The sequence below is a fragment of the Acomys minous genome, assembly GCF_964271855.1.
Source record: "Acomys minous genome assembly, chromosome: 16".
Lineage (NCBI taxonomy): Eukaryota > Metazoa > Chordata > Mammalia > Rodentia > Muridae > Acomys > Acomys minous.
This window is the reverse complement of record NC_140498.1, coordinates 84,483,880-84,508,305: the sequence shown is the minus strand read 5'-3', so window position 1 is coordinate 84,508,305 and position 24,426 is coordinate 84,483,880. Positions and strand designations below refer to the sequence as shown.

General features: G+C 51.2%; 1 protein-coding gene and 2 long non-coding RNA genes across 7 annotated transcripts; 1 reads left to right on the top strand and 2 right to left on the bottom strand.

Annotated features, from left to right (window-relative positions):
* Positions 1-528: 528 nt before the first annotated feature.
* On the bottom strand, positions 529-1,301 carry LOC311586148. Its single transcript, XR_014775461.1, has 2 exons — positions 1,063-1,301; positions 529-963 (listed from the first exon to the last, which is right to left on the bottom strand). It is a non-coding gene; the product is annotated as an uncharacterized lncRNA (long non-coding RNA).
* A 202-nt stretch (positions 1,302-1,503) lies between these two features.
* On the top strand, positions 1,504-23,637 carry KMT5A (lysine methyltransferase 5A). 5 transcript variants are annotated; one of them, XM_084762031.1, is made up of 8 exons: positions 1,504-1,645; positions 7,472-7,593; positions 8,856-9,012; positions 12,887-13,106; positions 13,456-13,543; positions 19,177-19,236; positions 21,108-21,298; positions 21,868-23,637. In XM_084762031.1, exons 1-8 carry the CDS (start codon positions 1,636-1,638, stop codon positions 22,076-22,078), a joined length of 1,059 nt encoding a protein of 352 aa, XP_084618157.1. In that variant the 5' UTR covers positions 1,504-1,635; the 3' UTR covers positions 22,079-23,637. The 5 variants fall into 5 exon arrangements, with proteins under 5 accessions (XP_084618157.1, XP_084618158.1, XP_084618156.1 ...); XM_084762034.1 differs by lacking the exon at positions 1,504-1,645 and adding an exon at positions 7,059-7,243; XM_084762032.1 differs by lacking the exon at positions 7,472-7,593 and having other exon boundaries at positions 1,531-1,645.
* Positions 9,068-13,350, bottom strand: LOC311586147. Its single transcript, XR_014775460.1, has 3 exons — positions 13,224-13,350; positions 11,066-11,136; positions 9,068-10,765 (listed from the first exon to the last, which is right to left on the bottom strand). It is a non-coding gene; the product is annotated as an uncharacterized lncRNA (long non-coding RNA).
* Positions 23,638-24,426: the final 789 nt, after the last annotated feature.

Here is a 24,426-nt window from a genome sequence, read left to right as displayed (position 1 = left end):
TTTTCTCTGTTTAGATAGGGCTGCCCTGTAACTCACTTTGTAGACCAGGCCGACTTTGAACTCAAAGATCCTCCTGAGAGCTGGGATTAAAGCATGCACTAGCACGCCTGGCTGCTCTCTCTCTCTCTCCTACATTTTAAACTTTATTTTGTGCTGATGTGCATTTGTATCCATGTGGAAGTCAGGGGACATCCTGCAGGAGTCTGTTCCCTTCTGCCACCTGGACCCTAGTGATCAAACTCAGGCCATCAGGCTTGGTGGCCTGTAGCTACATTTACCCACTGAGCCCTCTCACTCACTTGGCTTGCCTGCTAATCTTGCCCATGGCTGGGCGTGGTGGTGCACGCCTTTAATCCCAGCACTCAGGAGGCAGAGGCAGGTGGATCTCTGTGAGTTAGAGGGCAGCCTGTTCTACAAAGCTGAGTTCAAGACGGCCAAGGCTAACACAGAGGGACTCTATGTCGAAAGCAAAACAAAACAAAACAAAGCAAAACAAAACAAAAACCTCTTTCAGACAGACATGGTGGGACACGCTTTTAATACCAACACTTGGGAGGCAGAGGCACTCGGGTCTCTGAGTTTGAGGCCAGCCTGGTCTACAAAGTGAGTCCAGGACAGCCAGGGTTCTGCTACACAGAGAAACCTTGTCTAAAAAAAACAAACAAACAAACAAAGCAACAACAACCAAAACCGAACAAACACACAAAACCCATCCTTGTCCATGGCAGGGTAAACAAAATGTTCTTAGTTCACAAAGAAATAGGCAGTGGCATCTTTCATGCTTGTAAAGCCAAGACTCAGGACATTTGTGCTTATCTGGGGACCTTGGGTGCACTGCTTTCCTGGAGTTGAGGGATTCATGTAGAAGGCTGGCTGTCCGTCCGGCGATTTACCCAGGCCCTGAAGGGAAACTGTTGGGTGATCCTGGAGAGCAAATAAGTTTGCTGCAGTCTACTACTCCGTCTGTAAAACAGACACAAGTATTTGGAGTTGCATTTTTGATGTTCTGTTTACCCACTGACCCAGTTGTACCATCAGAGTTTACATAGTGGAAGAGCATACTTTTTGCAGTAAGCCTTTGCAACGTAGGCATTCGGATGAAAGTGCCAAACTGAGGGTGGCCGTCCAGGTGATGGAGATGACCAACTTCTGACCACGTTACGTTGCCCAAGAGCGTAAAGAGAGGTCGACCGGTCAAAGGTCTGGTTTCCGGTCAAGCCTTAAAGCACACCGGAAGTTCCTGATCAGGTCCACCTCTAAGCCGGTTCCTCCAACGGGAGATTGAAGAATGCGACCCAGAGTTACTGCCAGGAGAGGGAGGAGTTTGCTGCCCCTCCCTCCCAATAGCAGTCGATGAATCTTTCTTTCTCAGCCAATCAACGCCAGGAGATGATCAAATTTAAAGTCACCCCCCTCCCACCTGGCTGCAGGCTCTTCCTCCTGCAGAGAGGCGGGGAGAAGGGCGGGCCCTGGCCTCGAGCTCGCCTATCACAGTGGGTACCCCGCGAAAGAGCGGGCGTTAGTACCAATCAGCACTCGCAGCCGCGGTATGGTTGAGCAGTTGGCTACAGTTGTTGCAACTTTTTTCGAAAGCTGGGTTTCCCGGGAGATTCCAGGCGGTGACAGAGCCCGGCCATGGCTAGAGGTATTTACTAGGGTGGCCAGCGCGTTGGTACTTCTTGGAGGGGAGACGCACTGCAGAGAGCGCAGGGCGCAGGAGCGACCGCTCACAGGCAACCTCGTATGGTGGAGTGCGGGGACCCGGAGGGGCTGGGGATCCTGGGTGCTCCCGGAGCCCGTTCCCCTTGTTGGGCAGCGCTTTCTCGTCTGAAGGCTTGGGTGCCTGTGGTTCAGCCAGTCTCCCCAGAGCTGGCATATCCCTATGTCAAACAAAGCTCCTGGGAAACTTGAGCGCAGCGCCCCTCCAGGGAACGGTTGTTACTGATGCCACGAGCCTGGCTGCCCGAGGAGGTGACCCCGAGGCAGGGCGCAGATTGCTGATCTCCTTCTGGGGCAGTGCGCGCCCCTGAGTCAGCTCTGCACAGCGAGGTCAGACCCGGTCCAGTCCCTGTAGCAGCGAAGTCAGACCCGGTCCCTGTAGCCTGTAGGCTGTAGTCTATTTCGTGTGAACCGGGTCCCCCAGGTGCCTGGCGGAGCAGCCCCTCACCCCTAAGCTGGGCAGGACTTGAGCTAACAGGGGATGGCGTGGGTGGACTCGTGGGTCCCCGTGGCGCAAGTCCTTCAGGACAAAAAGCCCACGTTATGCGGCAAAGGGATCTCCACCCGCCTGCCATTTCTACCCGTTGAGTCGCACCCAGAAGGACAAAAACTTGAGCGTGACTAGAGAATCGGTTAATTTGTTTTTTAAGTTGGAGTATTGCGTTTTCCTCGAAATGCCAAGACCTCTCGTGTTAGTGGAAATTTCCATTAATGCAATGTGGTCTGTAGAGCAATAATCATAGATTAATTCGTCATTCATTCAGGGAATATTTATTGGGCACCTTTGCATGTTCTGCACCCTATTGCATCATTTATTCTCCCAGCACTCTTACACACACCGCCCCCGAGACATGAGACAGAGTTTCTCTGTATAATCATAGCTTTCTTGTAGGGTCTTTGGAGACAAGACTTCTAAGATGCTAACCAGAAATGAGGCATAATGAACTTCATGTTAAAGTGTTTAATTACCTAAAAAAAAAAAGTTAACACTAGTCTCACCATTCCCTTTCTTCACTCCAACACCTTTTTCTTTTCTTTTTCTTTATTTTCTTTATTTACGTAGAGACAGAGTCTCACTACATAGCCCTGACTGAAATGGAATTTGTTATGTAGACCAGGCTGGCATCGAACATGGGGCGATCCTCTTGCCCTTACCTCCCAAGTTTAGGGTTTCTAGGCATACACCACCATGCCACGTTTAACATTACATTTTTCTTGAAAAAAAAAATAAAAGAAAGTATCTAAAAACATATTTAAGTTGTTTAAGTTATAAGATGATGAATTCCTAGTTCACTTTTTCTATTACCATAAAACTTTTTTTGTTTTTGTTTGGTTCTTCGAGACAAGGTTTCTCTGTGTAGCCCTAGGATGTCCTGGACTCACTTTGTAGACCAGGCTGGCCTCAAACTCACAGAGATCCATCTGCCTCTGCCTCCTGAGTACTGGGATTAAAGGCGTGCACCACCATGCCCGGCCATGAAACTTTTTTAACTTTTACCTTTTTATTATTTTTATTTAATGTGTATGGCTGTTTTGTTCCACATGTGTGTTTGTGCACCATGTGTGCCTGGTGACCACAGAGGCCAGAACACAGTGTCAGACCCCTGGGAAACGAGCTACAGAAGGTTGTATACAGCCATGTGGGTGCTGAGAATCAAACCTGGGTCCTCTGTAAGAGCAGCCAGAGTTCTTAACCATTGGTATCTCTCTTTGCTACCATACAAAAGGGCGCTGCACTGATGTGCAGGCAAAACACTAGTACATTAGAAAAAAAATGTGTGTGTGTGAGTAAAACTTGATTGAACTGTGTGTAGGGTGGTGAAAAGCTTTTTTTGTTTTATTTTTTTTCCAGACAGGGTTTCTCTCTGTAGCTCTGCCCAGCCTTGTGAATTTAATCCTAGCACTCAGGAGGGAGAGGCAAGTGGATATCTTAAGTCTGAGTTCAAGGCCAGCCTAGTCTACAAATCAAGTTCCAGGATAGCCAGGGCTACACAGAGAAACTCTTGTCTAGAAACACCAAAACAACAACAAAAAACTTAATTAAATTACAGAGAGAAAACTTAACTATTATTGAAATATGGGAGCTGGGCATGGTGGTGCACTCCTTTAATCCCAGTACTTGGGAGGCAGAGGCAGGCAGATCACTATGAGTTTGAGGCCAGCCTGGTTTACAGAGTGAATCTGGGACAGCCAAGGCTACACAGAGAGATCCTGTCTCGAACCCCGCCCCCCCCAAAAAAAGAAACATGGAAATAATTATTATTGAGAGCCAAACATTTTATTATCTCAGCAATATCTGGCTGGACTTTGGCATTGTCATTTTAATGAAATATGTCCTGTCCCAGTGTTGTGTAAACATTGTCCCCCATCACTATTACAGATAGTTCTTCAGAGGGCAAAGGTGAAGTCTGAAGTCACCCACATTAGCTGTGCTGTGTCTTTGTTAGGCTGCTGTCTCCATTTCTTAGCCAAAGCTAAGGGTAAAGTTGTCTAGCTTCTCCCCAGTAAAGCTCATGACCCTAAACCCAACCCTTATGGCTAGCTATGTGCTTCTTTGACCTACTGCTTGTGCGTGTGTGTGTGTGTGTGTTACTGATATCAGATCCTAGGGTCTCACACACTCACAAGCACTCTTCCACTTTGTTATCCTCTCCACACCCCCCCCCACCACCCCCCTTTTTTTTTTGTGAGACAGGGTCTCTCTTGTGTAGCCCTGGCTTCCCTGGAACTAACTGTGCAGACCAGGCTGACCTCAAACTCACAGAGTTCCACTTGCCTCTGCCTCCGGAGTGCTGGGATTGAAGATGAATACTATTACACCTGGCCTGAGCCTGTTTTTTGTTTTTTGTTTTTTGTTCTTAGACAGACTCACCATGTAGCTCAGGCTGGCCTAGAACTGAGGCACTCCTCCTGCCTCAGCTCCCTGAGCAGCTGGGCACTAGCTGGACTTTTAAGAGCTGTAGATACCACATCATTTATAGTACATCAAAGGAAAAGGCCAGGCTTTTTCCTCTAGGATGAAAAGGGTGCCCGGTGCCTGCTAGGTCAGCACCGGACCACTGAGCTTCATTCTCAGCCTCCAGAGAGCCTGGCTTTGCCCGGGCACAGTGCCGCGCATCTGCAATCCCAGTGCTGGAGGAGGCAGAGGCAGGAGAATGGGCTAAGATTTGGAGGCCAGCCTAGGCCACAGTGTGAGACCTCCCTGCCCCTCCCCAAAAGGAGACAGAAGAAGGAAACCAGAGAAGGTGTTCAAGTCACTTTGAGAGTCCCACTGTGTCATCTGAACAAACCACTTTTGTTGTTGTTTGTTTGGTTTGGTTTGGTTTTTATTTTGTTTATTTTTTATTTTATTTTATTTTATTTTTTTGTTTTTGTTTTTCAAGATAGGGTTTCTCTGTGTTGTCTTGGCTGTCCTAGACTCGCTTTGTAGACCAGGCTGGCCTCGAACTCACAGTGATCTGCCTACCTCTGCCTCAGGGTGAGCCACCTGCCTCCGCCTCCCGAGTGCTGGGATTAAAGGCGTCCGCCACCACGCCCGGCATAAGAGAACCATTCTTCATGGTAAAATGTGATTATATAGCAGAAGTGGGTTCCGATCCCAGTTCCCATTTCTTTCTTGTCATAGTACTCCTAGGCAAAGAAGTCATCACTCCAAGCCTCAGTTTCCATAGGTGTGAAATGGGAATGTAGCACAATGATGCTGTATTAAAGGTTCCAATGCAGGGCAAACACTCAAGCTACGTCTGCTGTTGATGATATATATTGTTGTCAGCTCATGGTTCTCTGGCATCCTAGCAACAGTAGAGTTTGTATCTCTGTTGTTTTGTTTGGAAGTGTCTTACTTTACAGCCTAGAGTGGCTTCAAACTCGCTGTCACTCAGCCTTAGCCTGCCAAGTGGAGACTGGAGGTGCGAGCCACACACAGTTCAAACGGGATGGTTCCCACTGTCTGTCTGTCCTTTGCAGAACTTGGGATTGAACTCAGGGCTTTGGAGTGTCACTTTTAGTGTCTTTTTGTTTTTTGACACAGGCTTTCTCTGTGGAAGAGAGCCCTGATTGTCATGGACTCACTCTGTAGACCAGGCTGGCCTCGAACTCACAGAGATCTGCCTGCCTCTGCCTCCCAAGTGCTGGATTAAAGGTCATGTGCCACCAAGTCAAGCTACTTTAGTATCTTTTCCACTTTCAGTGTGGGAAGTTCTGCAGAGGGATGGCAAGTTAGAGGTTGGGAGGTAGGCCTCTAACTTTGACACTTATTAAAGTAAATTGATAAGGTGTTAAAAGTCCTGCGAGTGGCTTGTCCTGTAATCCTCCTCAGTGTGGCCTTTTATGAGGAGCACAGGTGGCGATGCGCCTCTGAATGGCTCTTCTTTGTTTTTGTAGATGTTGGAAGGTACCTCTGATAGATCATGGAAAACGAGGCTTTGGGGATTTAGCTAACAAGACTAGAGGGCCAGATTCGGGAAGTGATGGTCATAATGTTAAGGCAGGAGCTGGGTACCTTTCAAGTGTCTTGTTTGCGTCTATGACTTTGCACAAATGCAGCGAATCTTTGGCTGTGAGCCAGCATGCCCTAACACGGCCACAGCACAGCGAGCGGCACAGGGCAGTAATATAATCAGACAGTCACCAGAGTGCGTGGAACTCTGCCCACCTAGGCATTTTTCTAACAGGGAGGGCTGCAGGAACACAAGATGAGTGACCTGCTGCTAAACCTTAGATCCCCCACAACCTCGATTTCTTCATCTGTAAGGGCCAAGAGCAGTGGCTATGAGTGCAGTCTCCCCGGTCTGTTAGCTTGGGCTGCGACCTGGGTAGCAAGAACTTGGCCAGGTCCCTCGCTTCTCCGAGCCTCAGTTTCCCCATCTGTAGGAAAGAGGCTGTAACTGCGTCTGTCTTCCCCGGGCTGTTCCGAGGCTTGAACAAGACAGCCTGGCAGAGGAAGCACCCCAGCCAACTTATCAAGGCCAGCCAGGACTCCCTGGCTCCTTAGAGCCTCCTACCGGTCACAGGCAGTGTTCGCCCGGCTTTAGACGAGGGCCCCACACTTCGTGCTCCTGTGGCCCTGGAGGCTCCCCACCTTCCACTGGGATGCCAACAGAGCTGGCGCCGGGGCTCGGGTGAGCTCCCCACGCGTGCAGACGCGGCCCCGCGGCGGGCTCGGGGCGCCGTGCAGTCGCCGGGCGGAGTGGCCGGGGGCGCGCGCGCGAGGGGCCGCGCTGAGCCGGGATTGGCCACCGTGCGCCCTCGCGCCCGCCCCGCAGGCGCCTGGCAGCGCCGCCCCTGCCCGCGCCGTCCCCGGCCTCGCTCGGGGCCCCGGCTGCGGCGCGCGCGGGCGCCCGGCCGGCAGCAGGCCATGGGCGAAGCGGGCGCCGTGGGGCGCCGCCGGCCCTTCCCCGGGGCGCCGCGGCGGCGCTGGTGGCGGCGGCAGCAGCAGCAGCAGCGGCGGCGGCAGCGCTGGTGGCCGGGCCGCGGCGAGGGCGAGGGCGCCGGCCGCGCCGCCATGGGCCTAGCCGGGCTGCAGGTGGGTGTGTCGGGCCCGGCGCGTGGGGTGGGGCGGGCGCAGGGGGCCCCTGCCGGGCCGGGTGGGGAGGGCGCCGCGGCGACGGCTCGGGCCCCCGGACAGCGCAGCCGGGGCCCCCTGCGTGCGCGGGCTTGGAGACATGGCTGCGGCGGGTCCCGCGGTCCCGCTGCCCGCGCCGCCGCGCCCTGAGCGCCCCTCCCCCGCTTCCCCCGGGTCCCCCCTCTCCAGGCAGGAAGATGTGCAAGCCCCGCGCGGTGGAGGCGGCGGCGGCGGCAGCGGCGGTGGCGGCGACGGCCCCGGGCCCGGAGATGGTGGAGCGGAGGGGCCCGGGGAGGCCCCACAGCGACGGGGTAAGCAGGCTCCCTCCCCGCACTGAGCAGCGCGCCAGCGGGGCCCGGGCCTCGCGCACGTGGGCGCAGCGGCGGGGGCTCCCCCACTCTCCGGCGCCCGCCCGTGAGACCGGCCTAGGGCAGCTTCATTCTTTGCTGCCTGGCCGGGAGTGGTGATCCCGCTCCACTGTGACCCCGACTGGTAGTGTCTGACCTCGAAAAGTTTAACTGTGTGGCATTTCCAGGCGCTCCAGAGACCTCGGGTCCCTGGAGATGTGGCTGTCTTCCCAAGAGTGTCCAGGGCCTGCTCTCGCCCCCTCGATCAGCCCCCAAAGTAGCTGATCTGGTGTTCTATGGCTTACCAGGCTGCCAGGCCCTGCATTGTTTCTGGGAGGACCTCCTCCTACGTGTAGTCACTTGGAGGAGAGGTCCCACACCCAAAGACACCGCCGCAGAGGTGACCTGTACCTCCCTCTCCCTCCTCTCTCGGAGTCCGCCCCAGTGTTAGCAGCCAAGGTGCGGTTTGCAGTGGAGTGACCGCCCTAAATGCGCTGGCCAGGAGCCTGTGCTCTCATTGGCCTCCCCCATCACTCAGCTAAAGTCCTGGGAGGTGCTGAGTTGCAGTGGCTTGAGAGAGGCCAGGCCTGGCGTAGAGTAGAAGATTCAGGCAGTAAGGAAGCCCTCCCAGCTCGCCTCGGCACCAAGTGGCCCTTAGGCTTGTTTCTATGCTACCGGTTGACTCCCTAGCCTGGGGAGTTAACCCCTGACTCAGCCCGTCCCTTCGGAGCCAGAGTTTTTCCTGGGTCATTCTGATCTCCCTGCTGTTGGAAGGTTAGCTCTTTCCTTTACCTTCCGTTATGGTCTTGTCCTCCGGTGGCCAGACTTGCCACCGAGGGACTCTGTACAGAGAGGACATTGGTTCAGCAACCAGGGGCCTGGGCCTTCAAAAATCCGCCCGTGCTCTACTGAGCTGGCCTCTGCTGGTTGGCCTGTCCAGAATCGGTGATGCCATATGTCTTTTGAGTTCTTTTGTTGTTGTTTTTGGTTTTTTTGTTTGTTTTTCCCCTGAGGCAGGGTTTCTCTGTGTAGCCTTGGCTGTGCTGGACTTGCTTTGTAGACCAGGCTGGCCTCAAACTCACAGAGATCCGCCTCCCTGAGTGTTGGGGTTACAGGCTTGCGCCCGGCTGTCTTTTGTATTCTTCTTATTCCCCTTCTTCCCTTAAAATGCGATGGGAATGTCTTTGTTTTCAAGCCTCTTTCAGAGTACGCGTTTGTCTTTCTAGGAGAACGTGTTTGCTGGGCAGTCAAAGATCTATGCCTACATGAGTCCGAACAAATGCTCTGGAATGCGTTCACCACTTCAGGAAGAGAACTCAGTTGCACATCATGAGGTCAAATGCCAGGGGAAGCCATTAGCTGGAATCTACAGGAAACGAGAAGGTAAGTCCTGAGATGGCTCGTTGCTGCCTTTCAGCTGCTCAGGTTGTACGTACGTTCTCTCTCTCCCTCGCGCTCTCCCCCCCCCACACACACACACAGAGACACACACACTCACTCTGGTTTGCACATACGTCTTCCCAGTACCTGGTGTGGGGGAGATATTAACTGTGTCCCTTCTCACTAGTGAGTAACAAACCCAGGTAGAGAAGAGTAAGCTGTGTCAGGGTGTGTGTCCTGTGGTCCGACAGGTTTTTCCTACTTGCACAAGAGTTAGCGTGTCCTTCAGGCGTGTCTTGCCACATTGCAAAAATAACACACCTGACCTGCAATTTGAGAGGCTTATGATTGCTAAAAATGCAGAAAAAGTGAGTTCAGATTGTACTGAGCAGGTGACTGGCTGCAGTGTGAGGTGAGCTCAGGGGATCAGCTAACTTCCTCTTGTAGAGCAGGCCCTGACCCCGTTTCTACCGTTTCTTTCCATTCAAGCATTCTGTGTTACTTTCCAAAGCATTATGCACTGTGTATAAGATTTTGAGTTAGACATTGAGCATAGGTTGGTGACAGGGCTCAGTGGTAGAACGCTTGCTTGTCTAGCACGGGAGACCCTGCGTTTGATCCTGAGCACTGTACAATGAAAAAGGAGGCAGAAACATTAAACCAAGAGAGTATGGTTATTGGAAAATTCTGTGGAAGCCGAAACGGGACTGCAGTGGCTTCAAAGCCAGCGTGGCTTGCAGTATGACAATTTGTCCCATCCCACTGCCCAAAATAAGTAGGACTGGGATGTAGCTTAGCGGTACGCTGCCTGCCCGGCAAGGGTAGAGCGCTAAGTTCAGTTCCTAACACCACAAAATGAAGATTCCACTTCGCTGTATGAACAAAGCAACCCTCTAAGGCTCTTGTGAGTTCCTCCTTTTAGGGGTTCAGTGAGGAGAGGCTCTTGTCCACCCCCATAACTTCATCTCTTATGATGAGTCTTGTCAGACCAAGCGGGGCCCCCCTGGCTACCGGCAGCTTTATAGGAGAAGCTGTGTGTTCACAGCTATAAAGGCTCAGAAGAGCTGAACCCCAGCCTCTAGCTGGGGCCTTCTTTGCTGAGCGCCTGGGGAGCCCTGTGCACAGGGGTTGTCTGAGTCAGTCTCGGAATACCTTAGGTTCTAACTGCTGCGTGGAAGGAGGAGGCCTGGGCAAGCTGTCGCTCTTTTGGGATCCCTAATTGTACTTGTCGGTTGAGAGAAAAGGAATCCACTCACCCCCTGCGCTGTTTGGGGAGTCAGTCACAGCACGGGTGTCGAAGGGTCCTGCGATGTGGCAGCTGCCAGTTCAGCCCCACTGCTGTGGCCACATCTTTCTTCCTCCTCATGCCTACAGCTGTTAGGAGGGTACCTGCCCCCCAAGTGTGTGCAAAGGACAGAATGAGTATTGCCCACCCGGTGATGGAGACCTGCTGGCTCCCGGTGCCGCTACATGGCAGTGGTTAGAATTTGGAGTCTCGTGTACACTGGAGTTTCACAATCTGACTCAGTTGTGCTGTGGCACAGACAGCTCTCACGATGTACATAGGACACTGTCCGCTCCCTGGTTTACACCTGCCGTCCTGCCAAGATAAGAGAGTGGTCGGGGCGGGGTGTTTTCATTACATTTATTTAGTTTGTGTGTTTGCATGTATGTGGGTGCGTATTTCTGTGCTTCCTGTACATGTGGGGTTCAGAGGAGAACTCACAGGAGTCAGTTTTCCTCCACCATGAGGGTCCTGGGGATCAAATTCAAGAAATTAGGCTCAGTGGCAAATTAGGCCCTCAGCTCTACCCCCTTTCCCCAGCTTTTTTTATGCCTGTGCTGGGGCTCCGAACTCACCAAGCCAACCCCCCTGTCTGTCTGTCTGTCTGTCTGTCTATCTAACTATCTCCGAAACAAGCTCTCTTGTAAGCCCAGCCTTGCTTCTAACTTCCCGTAGAGCTGAGGGTGGCCTTTAACTTCTGTCCTCCTGCCTCTGCCTCCCAAGTGTGCTGGGATTACAGGCACGTGCCACCATGCCAGGATTTACTTTTACCTGCCTCCATCCCCCGGCTCCACAGTGTATCTGCAGATTCACACAACCTCTGAAGTCCAGAACATTTCATCCTGCCACAAAGAACACAGCCCTTAACTCCCAGGCGGCGCTCCCCATCCCCCACAGCCCGAGGCAGCCTTGAAACTCCCTTCCCGGTCTGCAGCTTTGCCTGTTGTGGACATTTCATGCAAATGAAGTCACAGGCTTCTGGGCTTGGCCTTTTTACTCAGTGTGTCTTTGAAGGTCTGTGCATGTAGTGTGTGATGATGCTTCATGCTTTTCTGTGGCTGACCCAGAGTGTGGACAGACCACATTTTGTGTTTGGGATGTTTGCCCTTCTGGTTAGTGTGCATAAGCTGCCACGCGTTCATGTACAGATTTTTTTTTTCCTTTCTCGAGGCAGGGTCTCTGGAGCTTTGACTGTCCTGAACTTGCTTTGTAGACCAGGCTGGCCTCGAACTCACAGAGATTTGCCAGCCTCTGCCTCCTAAGTGTTGGGATTAAAGGCGTGTGCCACCATCGCCCGGCTCATGTACAGATATTTTGTGTAGACGTGTGTTTTTAATCTTCTCGAGTAGATGTCTGACTGACAGAATTGCTGGGTTGCATGGTAATTTGATGTTTAACTTTGTGAGGAAACTGCCAAACTGTTTTCCAGAATCTGTGCCATCTCGTATCTCTGGGTATGCTAGTAATTTACTTTTAAGAAGTAAATCATTAAATCCATTTATTAAAAATAGCATGGTTAAGATGGGCATGGTAGCGCACACCTTTAATCCCAGCACTTGGGAGGCAGAGGCAGGCAGATTGCTGTGAGTTTCAGGACAGCCAAGGCTATACAGAGAAACCCTGTCTCGAAAACCAAAAACAAAACAAAACAAAAAAAGGCATGGTTGCACGCCACTATCAGTAAAAAGCCATTTGTTCTGTGCCTCATGACAGGATGCATGCCAGTCTGCCTAGGTACCATCCAGAGAACATCTGGGAGCCTGGGGCTTCAACCGTGTTAGGAGGAGGGTTTATGCCAGCTGGGGTGGTGCACACCTTTAATCCCAGCACTCTTAAGGCAGAAGTAGGGTGTGTGTTCAAGGCCAGCCTGGTCTACAGAGCTAGTTCTAGGATAGCTAGGGCTACATAGTGAAACCCTGTCTTGAAAAGAGCAAAATAGAAGGAGGGTTTATTTGACTAAGAATCTGAAGTGAGCCGTACGTGGTAGCACACGCCTTTAATCCCAACCCTTGGGAGGCAGAGACAGGTAGATCACTGTGGGTTTGAGGCCAGCCAAGGGTAATACAGGGAGACTCTGTCTCGAAAAAACGAAACAAAGCCACTGGCAAGCATGCAGGCCAGTGGTATCACCACTGTGCACTTCACATGATCACAGGCTATCTCCTCTGTCCACATATAGAGGACCAGGTCTTGGTCTTGTCTCTGGTGTGTGGGTCAAAGCATAGATGCAAGAACTGGTTGGCCTTAGGTAGACTCTTAGCTCAGTGGGCTCTAACTCCTTGGTGACACTCCCATGATGCTCTGTTCTTAGCCTGTCCTTTTTTTTTTTTTTTTTTTTAACATTTTACTTACATGTTTTATTTTATTTAAATGTTTTGCCTGCATATGTGTCTGCATCAGGGTGTCAGATCAGAGTTACAGACAGTTGTGAACTACCATGTGGGTGCTGGGATTTGAACCTGGGTCCTCTGGGAGAGCAGTCAGTGCTCTTAACTTGCTAAGCCATCTCTCTAGCCCCCTTAGCCTGTCTTAGAACACAGGTGATACACAGTGCACCGAGTAAATCCCTGTCCCCCACTCCTCCTGCTGCAGAGAAAAGGAATGCTGGGAACGCGATCCGGAGCGCCGTGAAGTCCGATGAACAGAAAATCAAGGATGCCAGGAGAGGTCCCCTGGCACCTTTTCCAAACCAAAAATCCGAAGCAGCAGAGCCTCCAAAAACTCCACCCCCATCATGTGATTCCACCAATGCAGTGGTTGCCAAGCAGGTCCTGAGAAAGCCCCTCAAGGGCAAGCCGGCTCCTCGGAAAAAGTAAGCAGCCTGGAGCCCTCCCTCAGCCCACCATTTGGCCCTAGTGGCCTGGCTCAGGTGCTCCTTGCCAGGCCTCTCTCCCCTGAGTCATCCTCCCGCGGCACATCCGTTGTTTACCTGTGTCTATGTGACAGGGTCTAGAGGTCAAGACTTCCCTCCCTATCTCTTCCCCAGAGAGGAATAGTTAGTTGTCCTTGATGCTGGGCCCCGCCCAGGTCGGTTGAGCAGATGTGCAGCCAGGTCCCTGTGCACAAAGGTATTTGAGGAGCAAGTTTATAGGGAGTTCCCTGCCGGGTCTGAGCAGGGCAGCTGGCCTCCTGTTTATCTTCTCCCCTCCCCTCTCACCCAGGTCTCAAGGGAAAACTCAGCAGAACAGAAAACTCACAGATTTCTACCCCGTGCGAAGGAGCTCCAGGAAGAGCAAAGCAGAGCTGCAGGTAGTATGTGGCTGCCACAGCTGCTAGGAGGGAGGTGGTCAGTGGGCGGAGCCTGGTGTCTATGGGCGGGGCCTGGGTGTGTCTCTTGTCCCTGAAACAGATCTTTAGTTTACTCTTTCACCCTGGTGGGGGCAGGAGACCCCTCTGAGGAGCCTTGTAACTTGTGTTTCACGGCATAGAAACTCAGGCCTTCCCAGGATGGGCAGTGTTTGGAACGGAGGCCACGGGGTGGGGGCGTGGGGGGAAGCTGCCTCTTCTTTGAGGAGTTCCTCTTGGCTGCAGCCTAGAAGTTTCTAAAGAACGATAGCTTGGAAGTTCTGATGGCTGGGCTCCAGCCCGAGGGCCCCTCCCCCTGGAGTGCCGAGCTCTGCTGCCTGAAATGGAGTGGTGAAGGCCAGACATGGGGCGACACACATCTGGATCCCTAGGATTCGGGACAGAGTTGAGAAAGCTGATAAGTTCTGATGAGAGTGGCCAGTCTATACAGCAAGTTCTAGGCCAGACAGGGCTACACGGCAAGGCTGTGCCTCAAAAAACAAAGGAAGACACAAGGATGAGGCGGTGAGGTGTTGTGAAGATTGAAGAAATAGATCCATGATAGGTGTGGTAGTGAGTCAGGAGAGTGCGGCCAGATCTCCAGCTGGGGACTGCCCTGTCTGAAACTGTCCCTGGGTGCTAGGGACATGGCTCAGTTGCTTAGCATACTTCTAGAAGTCCCGTGCTTTTCATCTCTAGCACCGTAAAAACTGGAGGTGGTGGCTCTTGTCTGTAGTCCCAGCCCTGAGGAGGTAGAAACCGATCAAGAATTTAAGGTTCTTGGGGCTGGAGAGATGGCTCTTCCAGGGGTCGTGAGTTCAATTCCCAGCAACCACATGATGGCCCACAACCATCTATACTGTGATCTGATGCCCTCTTCTAGCCTGCAGGTGTACATGCAGACAGAGCATGTAAATAGTAAATCTTCTAAAAAATAATAATTCAAGGTTCAGCTGGGCGTGGTGGAGCACACCTTTAATCTCAGCCCTCGGGAGGCAGAGGCAGGTGGATCGCTGTTGAGTCCAGGACAGCCAAGGCCACGCAGAGAGACCTTGTCTCGAAAAACAGGAAAAAAAGGGCAGGGGGGGGGGCGGTGGGCAGGGGCCCGCAAGGTTCTATAATGGCATTGGAGTGCAAATGGCAGTTGGCTGAAACTGACACCCTTCCTTGTTCTTCAGTATGGTCAGTTCCCAGGTTTCCTATCTGCCTATTTCCAGCTGAACACCCAGTGGCTTGTAGGCAGGAAGGTAGCCAGTCCAGGTGGCCCCACACCCACTTGTACAGGACCAGCGGGCAGCCTGTAAATGTTTAGTGTAGCAGGGTGTGGCTGTTGCTTCTCCCTTCTGAACCCCCAAGGTATGGCCAGATAACTCTTTGCTCCCACACAGAGAGTCAGGGTTAACCCTTCACTCTCCTGCATATCTTTTTAACTCTGGAGGCTTATGGTCACCTCCAAACAGGGAAGAGGGGCTGGTCTGGGCTTTGGGGCACCTCATCTGCTGCATAGGTTCGCTCAGCCAAAGAGATGGCAGGCCTGCAGGCGGAGCTACAGAGTTCTGTCATCCTTATTTTCTTTGAATTGATACAGTTTTATCTTAAAAACAAGCCCAAGGCCGGGCGTGGTGGCGCACGCCTTTAATCCCAGCACTCGGGAGGCAGAGGCAGGTGGATTGCTGTGAGTTCGAGGCCAGCCTGGTCTACAAAGCGAGTCTAGGACAGCCAAGGCTACACAGAGAAACCTTGTCTCAAAAAAAAAAAAAAAAAAAAAAAAACAAGCCCAAAGGAGGGAGGGAGGGTCTGCTTCACTTCCCCCACTTTCCCACTAGATTTTGCTTTTTTTTTCTTGTGAGAGGCAGTGTCTTTTGGCTAAGAATGAGCTATTATAAACACCCGCCAGCAGTGGGAGGCTGTGCTAGGTCACTCTCAAAGGCAGCACTGCAGAATGGAGGTGGTGCCAGGCCACAGAAACCAGGGTCCTGTTCTCCAGGCACAAGGTCCTGGAGAGGCTGGAAGGCTGCAGAGGAACTGCAGAGGTCACCTGCTTCCTGCAGCAAATAAGCTGCAGACAGGGAAAGCGCTCTCAGTTACTAGACGAGGAACCAGTACAAGCCAGAGCCACGCTGTGCCCCTTGCTGTTTGTCTTGGCTCTGCTAAAAGAGCACTGTTCCCCTGCCGCTGCCTGTGGCAGTAAAGCAACAGCGCCTGTGGCCATGTGTATGTGGCTGTTGCTGGCAGGGACTGGTTCCCTTGACTGCAGAGAAAGCTGGAGGGCACAGCAGCTAGGCTTGAAGTTCCCCCTGACCTGACGAGGCTAGGCCAGGCGCTGAGTAGGTGGGCCAAGAGATACTGTACTTGACCAGGTGTCCAAAAGGGAAATCAAAGTACCAAGTCCTGGGGCACCTCGTGGAGCTGAGGAAAAGCTGGCCGGGCAGAGCCAGGTCCAGAGGTCAGGACAGGAGGAAGGGGTTTGAGGACAGGGCAAGCCATAGATGCCCCCAGCCTCATGGCACCATCTTGAGAAGCCCCTTGGCTACCTGGCTGCCCTGCCCATTGCTGGGGTGGCAACCACACTGTAGCAAGAACTGCAAGTGTTGGCAGTGCCCTGGCTTCCTCCTCTTCTCTGATACCACCCGAGGGCTGTAAGGAGCCGACCATCCTTCCCGGCCGCCTTCACTCAGGCCTTGCCTACTCCCACCGGGTGTGGTTTTGGAGTTAGGAAGACCCTTAGCTAGTGCTGTAGCCGAAGCCCCCATGTAGTCACCAGTACTTTGAGGAAGACCAAACCTACTCTGCCTGCCTTTGATACTAAGTTAGCGTGGTGGAGTAGCATGGTGGTGTGTGTTCAGCCTACGGCTCCTTGGTCTCCTGGAAGCTGCAGTTTCTCTGAAAAGGTGTCCTGGCATCTCTGGAGCAGAGGAGAAAACAAGCAGCAGATGGCCTGGGGAAAAGGTCGCCCTGGGCAGGAAGGGTGGCTGCTCAAAGCCTAGAGGCTCGAGACCTGGCCCTCTGGAAGAGCTGCTGTCTAGCTGACAGGGAGTGGGGGAGGTGAGGCATTGAGACAATCCTAGCACTCAGGAGGCGGAGCCAAACTGTCTCAGAGCAGAAAAAGGTAACGCTTGGGATGGTGTAAACTAAGCCAGCATTCTGCGTGTGTGATGGTGTGCTCCTGTAATCTCAGCACAGGCTAGCCTCAGGACATAATAAAGCCCTAATTCGAGACAGGGTTTCCCTATGCCACCCTGGCTGTCCTGGAACTTGCTCTATAGACTTTTTTTTTTTTTTTGGTTTTTCGAAACAGGGTTTCTGTGTTAGTCCTGGCTGTCCTGTATTTGCTTTGTAGACCAGGCTGGGCTGGAACTCACAGCAATCTGCCTGCCTTTGCCTCCCAAGTGCTGGGATTAAAGGCGTGCACCACCGTTCCCAGTGAGACCAGTCTTACAGAGATCTGCTTGCCTCTGCCTCCTGAGTGTTGGCATCAGAAGTTTTTTTTAGTAATTTTTTTTATGTATAGAAAAATTGCAAAGGTAACACAGACACTTCTCAGGGACCTATTACCAGCCTGTTCCATTACTAACATCTCCAGTCATTCTGGAAATCTGTCACTACGGGGGATACAGCACTCACTGGTAGGCGAACACACTGAAATGATGGGACTTCTTTTATGACTTTAAAAGGGCTGGGTGTGGTGGTGCTTTTAAAAATAATGACAGTAATAGCACCAGCAACAACGCTTCAGAAGATCTGTGATGCTAGGTAAGGAGTGGAGTCCTTGTTGATGGTGGAAGGCCTGGGCCTAAGGAGATGCTGTCCTATAGGGACATCAGAAGATGGCTAGCTTTCAGACTGTCCTCCAGGTGGACAATTGATCTCATTCACTCTCCATCACGTGTTCCAGGGTAGGTGTGGGACTGACTGGCTAGATACATCTTGGTCCTAGGCTCTGTCTGAAAGGTCTAGCAAGGGTATGAGTTCAGTAGCCCCCGCCCCCATAGATGCTATCTGCCCAGGGAGTGCCTTGACGTGGGTGAGCCAAAGTGCTTTGGGGCATCTGTCCTTGGTAGGCCTCCTCCAAGAGTAGTGTCTTATCAGCTGGGAGGCATAGGTGGCACATGTCCTGCTGCAGGTGCAGCCTGTGATCTGCTCTGGGTGATTCTTCCCATTTATTTATTTTATTTGCTGGTGCTGGGCATTAAACCCATATGTTAAACAAACGTCATCCCTTCGGTGCCTTCCTCTCTATCCTTTTTTGCTTTCTATTTTTATTTTTTGTTTGATTATTTATTTATTTTTTGTTTGTTTTGTTTTTTTGAGGCAAGGTTTCTCAGGGTAGCCGTGGCTGTCCTGACTCGCTTTGTAGGCCAGGCTGGCCACAAACTCAAAACAATCTGCCTGCCTCCGCCTACCGAATGCTGGGATCACAGACTTGCCTGGCTCCTTTTTTACTACTTATAGGATCTCAATAAACTGCTCTCTGCTGGCCCAGAATTAACTACATAATCCAACCTCAAATATATGAACATCGTACCTCAGCCTCTTAAGCAGCTTGGATTGCAGGCATAGCCATTTTGTCCAGTTCATGGTTGACGGTGACTTCATATGACATCAGAATCCAGATTTTATGTTTACTTATCTACTTACAATGGGGACATTTGTATACCATGGTTTGAGTATAGCCATCAAGGAGGACACTTGGAGAGTTGGTTCCCTCCCATTGCGTAGGTTCTGGGGATCAAATTCAGATGGTCAGGATTGCCAGCAAACGCCTTTGCCCGTTGAGCCGTCTTGCCAGCTCTAGCTCTGGTTTTTAGATCCTGGTGAACTAAACATTTTAAAAAGTACTACACAGGACAGACAGCATATTTAAGGCTCTGTAACAAATACGCAGGATAGTAATGATTCCCCCCCCCCCTTTTTTGTTTGTTTGTTTGTTTGTCCTGGACTTTGTAGACTGGGCTGGCCTTGAACTCACAGAGATATACCTGCCTCTTGCCTTCCTCGGTGCTGGGGTTGCTGTCCACCATGCCTGGCAGTAAGATTTCTTTTCTGTTACTGTTTGAGAAGCTTCAGTCCGTGAGCTGACCCCTGTTGGCTTTGGGCAGGAAGCCCATCATGGAGGACCGTGTGGGACAAAAGCACTTGCCTGGTCGCTGAAGATGCGAGGCTAGGCAGGAGGCCCTGTCCCATTCAGGGTACATGCCCAGTGACCACACCTGGTCCCCCCTCTTCATGGTTTCAGTGTCTCCCACTGGTACCACAGGGCAGACCATACAGTTCTCACAAGGACCATTGGCAGACACTTAAGATCCAGACTAGCCAGTTATGGTAGTGCCCACCTATCGTCCCACACTCTAGAGGCTGGGGCAGGAGAATCAAGAGTTCAAGGCCGGCCTGGCCTTACAGAGAGATTCCCTGTCTCAGAAACCAACAGAGACAAAGGCTTAACGTGTAGCAGACGAGAGCTGTGTCCTCCTGTCGCAGGCGAAACTAGGTGATGGATTGCTCATGGCAGATGGGTGAGGCGAGGCAGGGTCAGGTCTGTGGCCTCACAGCTTCGCCCTGGCACGGTAACACTGTTCTTTTATTTCCTCTCCACACAGTCTGAAGAAAGGAAAAAAATAGATGAGCTGATTGAGAGCGGGAAGGAAGAAGGCATGAAGGTAAGGCCACAGGGCCAGTGCCCTGAGGTGATGACCCTCACCTGGCACATCGCTGAGACCAGCCATAGGCTGCCTTGACTGTGTCTGGTCTGTGGCAGTTCCCACCACTTTAGGGTGTCAAAGGGCCCGACTCAAAATCTCTTATGGGGCGAACATGTCAGGAGGGATGCACACAGGCACCATCGCTTAACTGATATATCCATGGTGGAATACCCACTTTTACTTGTTATTTTATTTTTTTGTGGAATGCATGTTATGCTTGCATGTATGTCTGTGCACCACATTACATGCCTTTGAGACCATTTAATCCCCTCAAACGGGTTTCATGGTGGATGGTTGTGACCCACCAGGTGAATACTGAAAATTGATTGTCATGGTTAATTTTTCAGTGTGGCTTTTCAGGCCTACAATTATTACAGCAGTGTTGTCTAACCCACTAGCAATCAGTGAAAACAGACACCTGTTATATTATTTATATATAATAATAGCCTATGTTTGTCTATGCAGCAGCTCAGTAAAACAGGCTAGTTACAGACTCACCAGAGATCTGCCTACCTCTGCCTCCAGAGTGTTGGGATTAAAGGTGTGTGCTCTGTTACACACAGACATCTTGTATCAAAAAAGAAGAAAGAAAGGAAGGAAGGAAAAGAGAAAGGAAAGAAAAGCCGGGCATGGTGGCGCACACCTTTAATGCCAGTACTTGGAAGACAGATGCAGGTGGATTGCTGTGAGTTCGAGGCCGGCCTGGTCTACAAAGCGAGTCCAGAACAGCCAAGGCTGCACAGAGAAACCCTGTCTCGAAAACCTGGAAAGAAAAAGAAAAAGTACAATGGGAATGGTGGCAAAGTTTTGTCTTTCCAGCTACTCCACAGTTGTCTGGTGGTTTAAAGATAAAATTCATAACATCAAGTCTTCCAGGCGGGTGTGTTATGCACACCTGTAATTTCAGCAGGCAGATCACTGTGAGTTGGAGGCCAGCCTGGTTTGCAAAGTGAGTCCAGGACAGCCAAGGCTACATACAGAGACCCTGACTCTAAAAATAAAAATAAAAATAAATCAAGTCTTGGAGCTACTGAGTCAGTTCAATAGAAAAAGAAGGCTGGCAGCAGCGTAGCTCAGTGATGGGATGCTTGCCTAGCGTGGACAACGCCCTATTCAGTTCCTCACACTCCCCAAGGCAGCAAGCGCCAAACAAAAGATAGGGAGAAGATTAGGGTTATCTTCTCTACTGTTTTCCCCCAGCAAGGTCTGAGGCACTTGCTTTTCTCTTTGGATCTAGTTTTTTGTCCATGCTGGGAATTGACTCAGCCCTGAGCATGCAAAATGTATCTTTAAAAACAAAAACCTTCTCTTTCCACCTACAACCTAGACTACAAGGCTTAGTCCTGAGCTCCTAGGCAGCCATGCATTCTGTGAGTGCATTTGTAACAGAGTGAGGAGAAACATCAGAGGTTATTGATGGATCACAGGAGGCTCAAGACACTGGGCCTTGCTCCTTCCCCAGCAAGCAGAGAACCTTCCGGATCAGACACACACACACCCCACACACACAATGCTACCATTTCCTAGCTTTTTGTGGCCTTGGACACGTGATCCTGCCTACCCAAGCCTCATTTTTCTCATCTGCAGAATGGTGTTTTGCCCACTTAGCAGATCTCAGCTGGGAACCTGACATGGAGAGCACTTTTTGGGATGCCATGACCTGAAACTAGACCCAGTACATAGCCAAAACCATTAAGCCATCCACTCGGTGCACGTGAGGTCCATCCAGTAAAGTTGGTAAAAAGTGCAGTCCAAGCTCCTGGAGGACATGGTGCCTGGTGACATGTGTCACATTTATGACTCCATGCTATTTTGTCACCTCCTAACAGATTGACCTCATTGATGGCAAAGGCAGAGGTGTGATTGCCACCAAGCAGTTCTCCCGGGGAGACTTCGTGGTAGAGTACCATGGGGACCTCATTGAGATCACCGATGCCAAGAAGCGGGAGGCTCTGTATGCACAAGACCCCTCCACAGGCTGCTACATGTACTATTTTCAGTATCTGAGCAAAACCTACTGGTGAGTACACGGTGTGAGTGACTTAACCCCTCAAGTAGAGGACAGGTAGAGAGCTGGGTGCCCAAGGCCGCTCCTGAGTCTCTGTGGTTAGCTTCTGTACACATAGATCAGGTCTCACTATGGAGCCCTGGCTGGCTTCAAACTCTTCAGTCTCCTGCCTCAGCCTCCTGAGTGCTAGGATTGCAAGCATGAAGCCGTGTCCGGAGACATCTGCCCCTTTCACCTCCCCAGTTAGTTGCTGGGGTCGGAGCGGCCTCCAGCAGGAGAGGCCTCTCCCTCTGGGCATCTGCCAGAGCAGCTCTGCACATGGTACCTGCTCCTTCTCGGTGGAGGTCCACGGAGCTGATTCTTAGCCATTTATATCCTTTGAAACACTACAGTTACTTTCCTCAGCTCCATGGAGAGTTCTTTGGGTCCTGTCCCTAAGCTCTCCTCCGGAATTAAACTGTCTTCCTCCGAATGAGGTTGCCAGTTGATACCTCACAAAAGTCATGTGGAGCAAGGCCCCAGCCAGGTTAAAGGCCTCTTTATCAGTGTGCTCCCCTCGCTCTCCTCTCCCACCACGCCAGCGTGGATGCCACTCGAGAAACGAACCGCCTGGGGAGACTGATCAATCACAGTAAGTGTGGGAATTGCCAGACCAAACTGCATGACATCGATGGTGTGCCTCACCTCATCCTCATCGCCTCCCGAGACATTGCCGCCGGGGAGGAGCTCCTGTACGACTATGGCGACCGAAGCAAGGCCTCCATCGAAGCCTACCCTTGGCTGAAGCATTGATCACGCGGCCTCCCCGCTTCCCTGCCACCCTGCCTCCTTCAAAGGACAAAGTGCCCTCAAAGGGAAATGATTTTTTTTTTTTACACACACACTTACTCTTAGCTAAATACTTCAAATGTTTTTTAAAAGTATATTAAAGATGCCTTCTCATGTAGTGTTTAAATATCTGTCACAGGTCTCCCAGGCGGACCTGAGCAGACGGCCTTATATTACCAAAACTTTTATATTCTACTTGGTTTGTACCTTTTGCATACAAGTTGAGCGTTCGTGCTTCCCGCGCAGCCTAGGACTCGGCACAGGTTTTAGAGAATGGAGTTGAACGTGAACTAGGAAGCCGGGCTCTGCCCGCGATGAAAGCCAGGACTCCCCCGCACCCCGCGTCCAAGGACAGGCGGGTGTGAGGGTGCTGCCGCCCCCCACGCACAGCCTGGACAGGATGTCTCCAAGCTCTTGTTCTCCTCAGCGTCTTGACAGGCCTACACATTGATGTGTATGAATATTTTTTAACAAAGTTTCGCAGTAAGCTAGTCTTCCCCTCTGCTTTCTCCAAAGCTTACTGAGCCTGGGGCTCGGAAGCCCCACGGGAACAGACCTCCTCCACGGGCTTACAGCTTTTCCAGGCACCTCGAAGCATCAGGGTGGGCAGTCAGACTAGAGGCGGGCCGGGAAAAGCACTGTTGTCCTGCCCAAGCAGGGCAGGTCTCCTGAAACTGCATTAATTCTTTATAGAAATGTGAACACTGAATTTATTTTAAAAAATAAAAAAATTTAAAAAACAAAACATTAAAAAAAATTAAAAAGAAAAAAAAAAAGAAAAAAACCACAGAAAACAACTTATATGTATATAGGTTTTGAAGGGAGTGAAGTGAATGCGTTTTTCTTTTTCTTCTGGGGTTCTTTTATTTTTATCTTTTTGGCTTGGCTGGCTGGTTTTTGTAGAGAAGATTTGAGATGGTACCCTATTCTAATCAAAAGTGAGGTTTTGTAGTGGGACCAGAAATTATTAAGCCCTTCTCCCCCATACACACACACACACACACATACCCCAATTCTGCTGCGTGGAAAGTTCTCTACTTGCTGTCAAGGCAGAACTCCTGGTGTCCTGTGCAGATGCTGCCAGTCTAGGGCCCCTGCTGGCATCAGAAGGGTGCTTAGCAGCCAGAGAGCCAGGGTGACTTAGGTTCTGACCTGTGATAGCAAGAGTAGGTGGCTGCCTTCCCGCTCCCTAGGAAGAGCTAGTTCTCACCACTCACCTGCAGCCTAGGGGCTGCGGCTCAGGAGCCAGGTCCCCTGTCCCCACCACCTCCCCCACCCCGAGCCTCATGATGGTGCTACCTGAGAAAGTCTTCCCCACACCCCTTGCTAGCCCGGTCAGCGGCCAGACTTGGAGGAGGATCCGACGGGAGGGTGTAACGGTGAGATAAAAATGTCTTGGTTGTACCTGTTTGTGGCTTAGCTTTGTATTTAAATAGCAAACAAAAAAGGAAATAAACTTGAAACTTATTTGTCATCATAAAAATAAAGCAAAAATTAAAATATTTATTGCCAGGCAAGGCCAACTATGTGTTGTTTGGTGTTTTATTATGTATACAGCGTTCGCCTACATGTACACCTGCACACCAGAAAATACCAGATCTCATAGATGGTTGTGGGCCACCATGTGGTTGCTGGGAATTGAACTCAGGATCTTTGGGAGAGCAGCCGATGCTCTTAACCCCTGAACCATTTCTCCAGCCCCCTTGTTTTCTTTTTTGTTTTCATTTTTAAAGAGTTTCTCTTACATCCTGGCTGCTGTGGCCTTTTAAGTCAGAGGCCCACATTTCTCTCTTGGGATTAAAGGCGTGCGCCACCACACCTGGCATGTAAAGGTTCTTGTCACTAAGTTTGACCTCTGGGACCCACACACATGGAGACAATTTCTGTAAATTATGTTGACCTTTATACATATTGTGGTATGTACATAAATAAAAAAAGACTGGGATCTAACTTGCTGCAGAGTGAACTTTGAGGTTTGCCCTAGGGTGGTGGTGTGTGTGTGCTTTTTTTTTTTTTTTTTTTTTTTTTTGGCTCCTGATGACCCTATATAAAAGGGGAAAGGCTTGGAGGACTCCTGGGAAGTCTGGGTGATGACTAGCGTGTACCAAATACTCTACAGGGTATTTTGCCAGTACTGTCTTGTCTGTATGCTCCTGTATCCCAGGCTGCCCTGAAACTTACCGCTTCCATCTCCCTAGTGCTAGGACCACAGGTGCACATGCCCACACTGGCTGCGTGGACCACAGGTGCACAGGCCACGGTGCCCTCCGAGTGCTAGGTCCGGCTTATAAGCACGACCTGATCCATCCTGC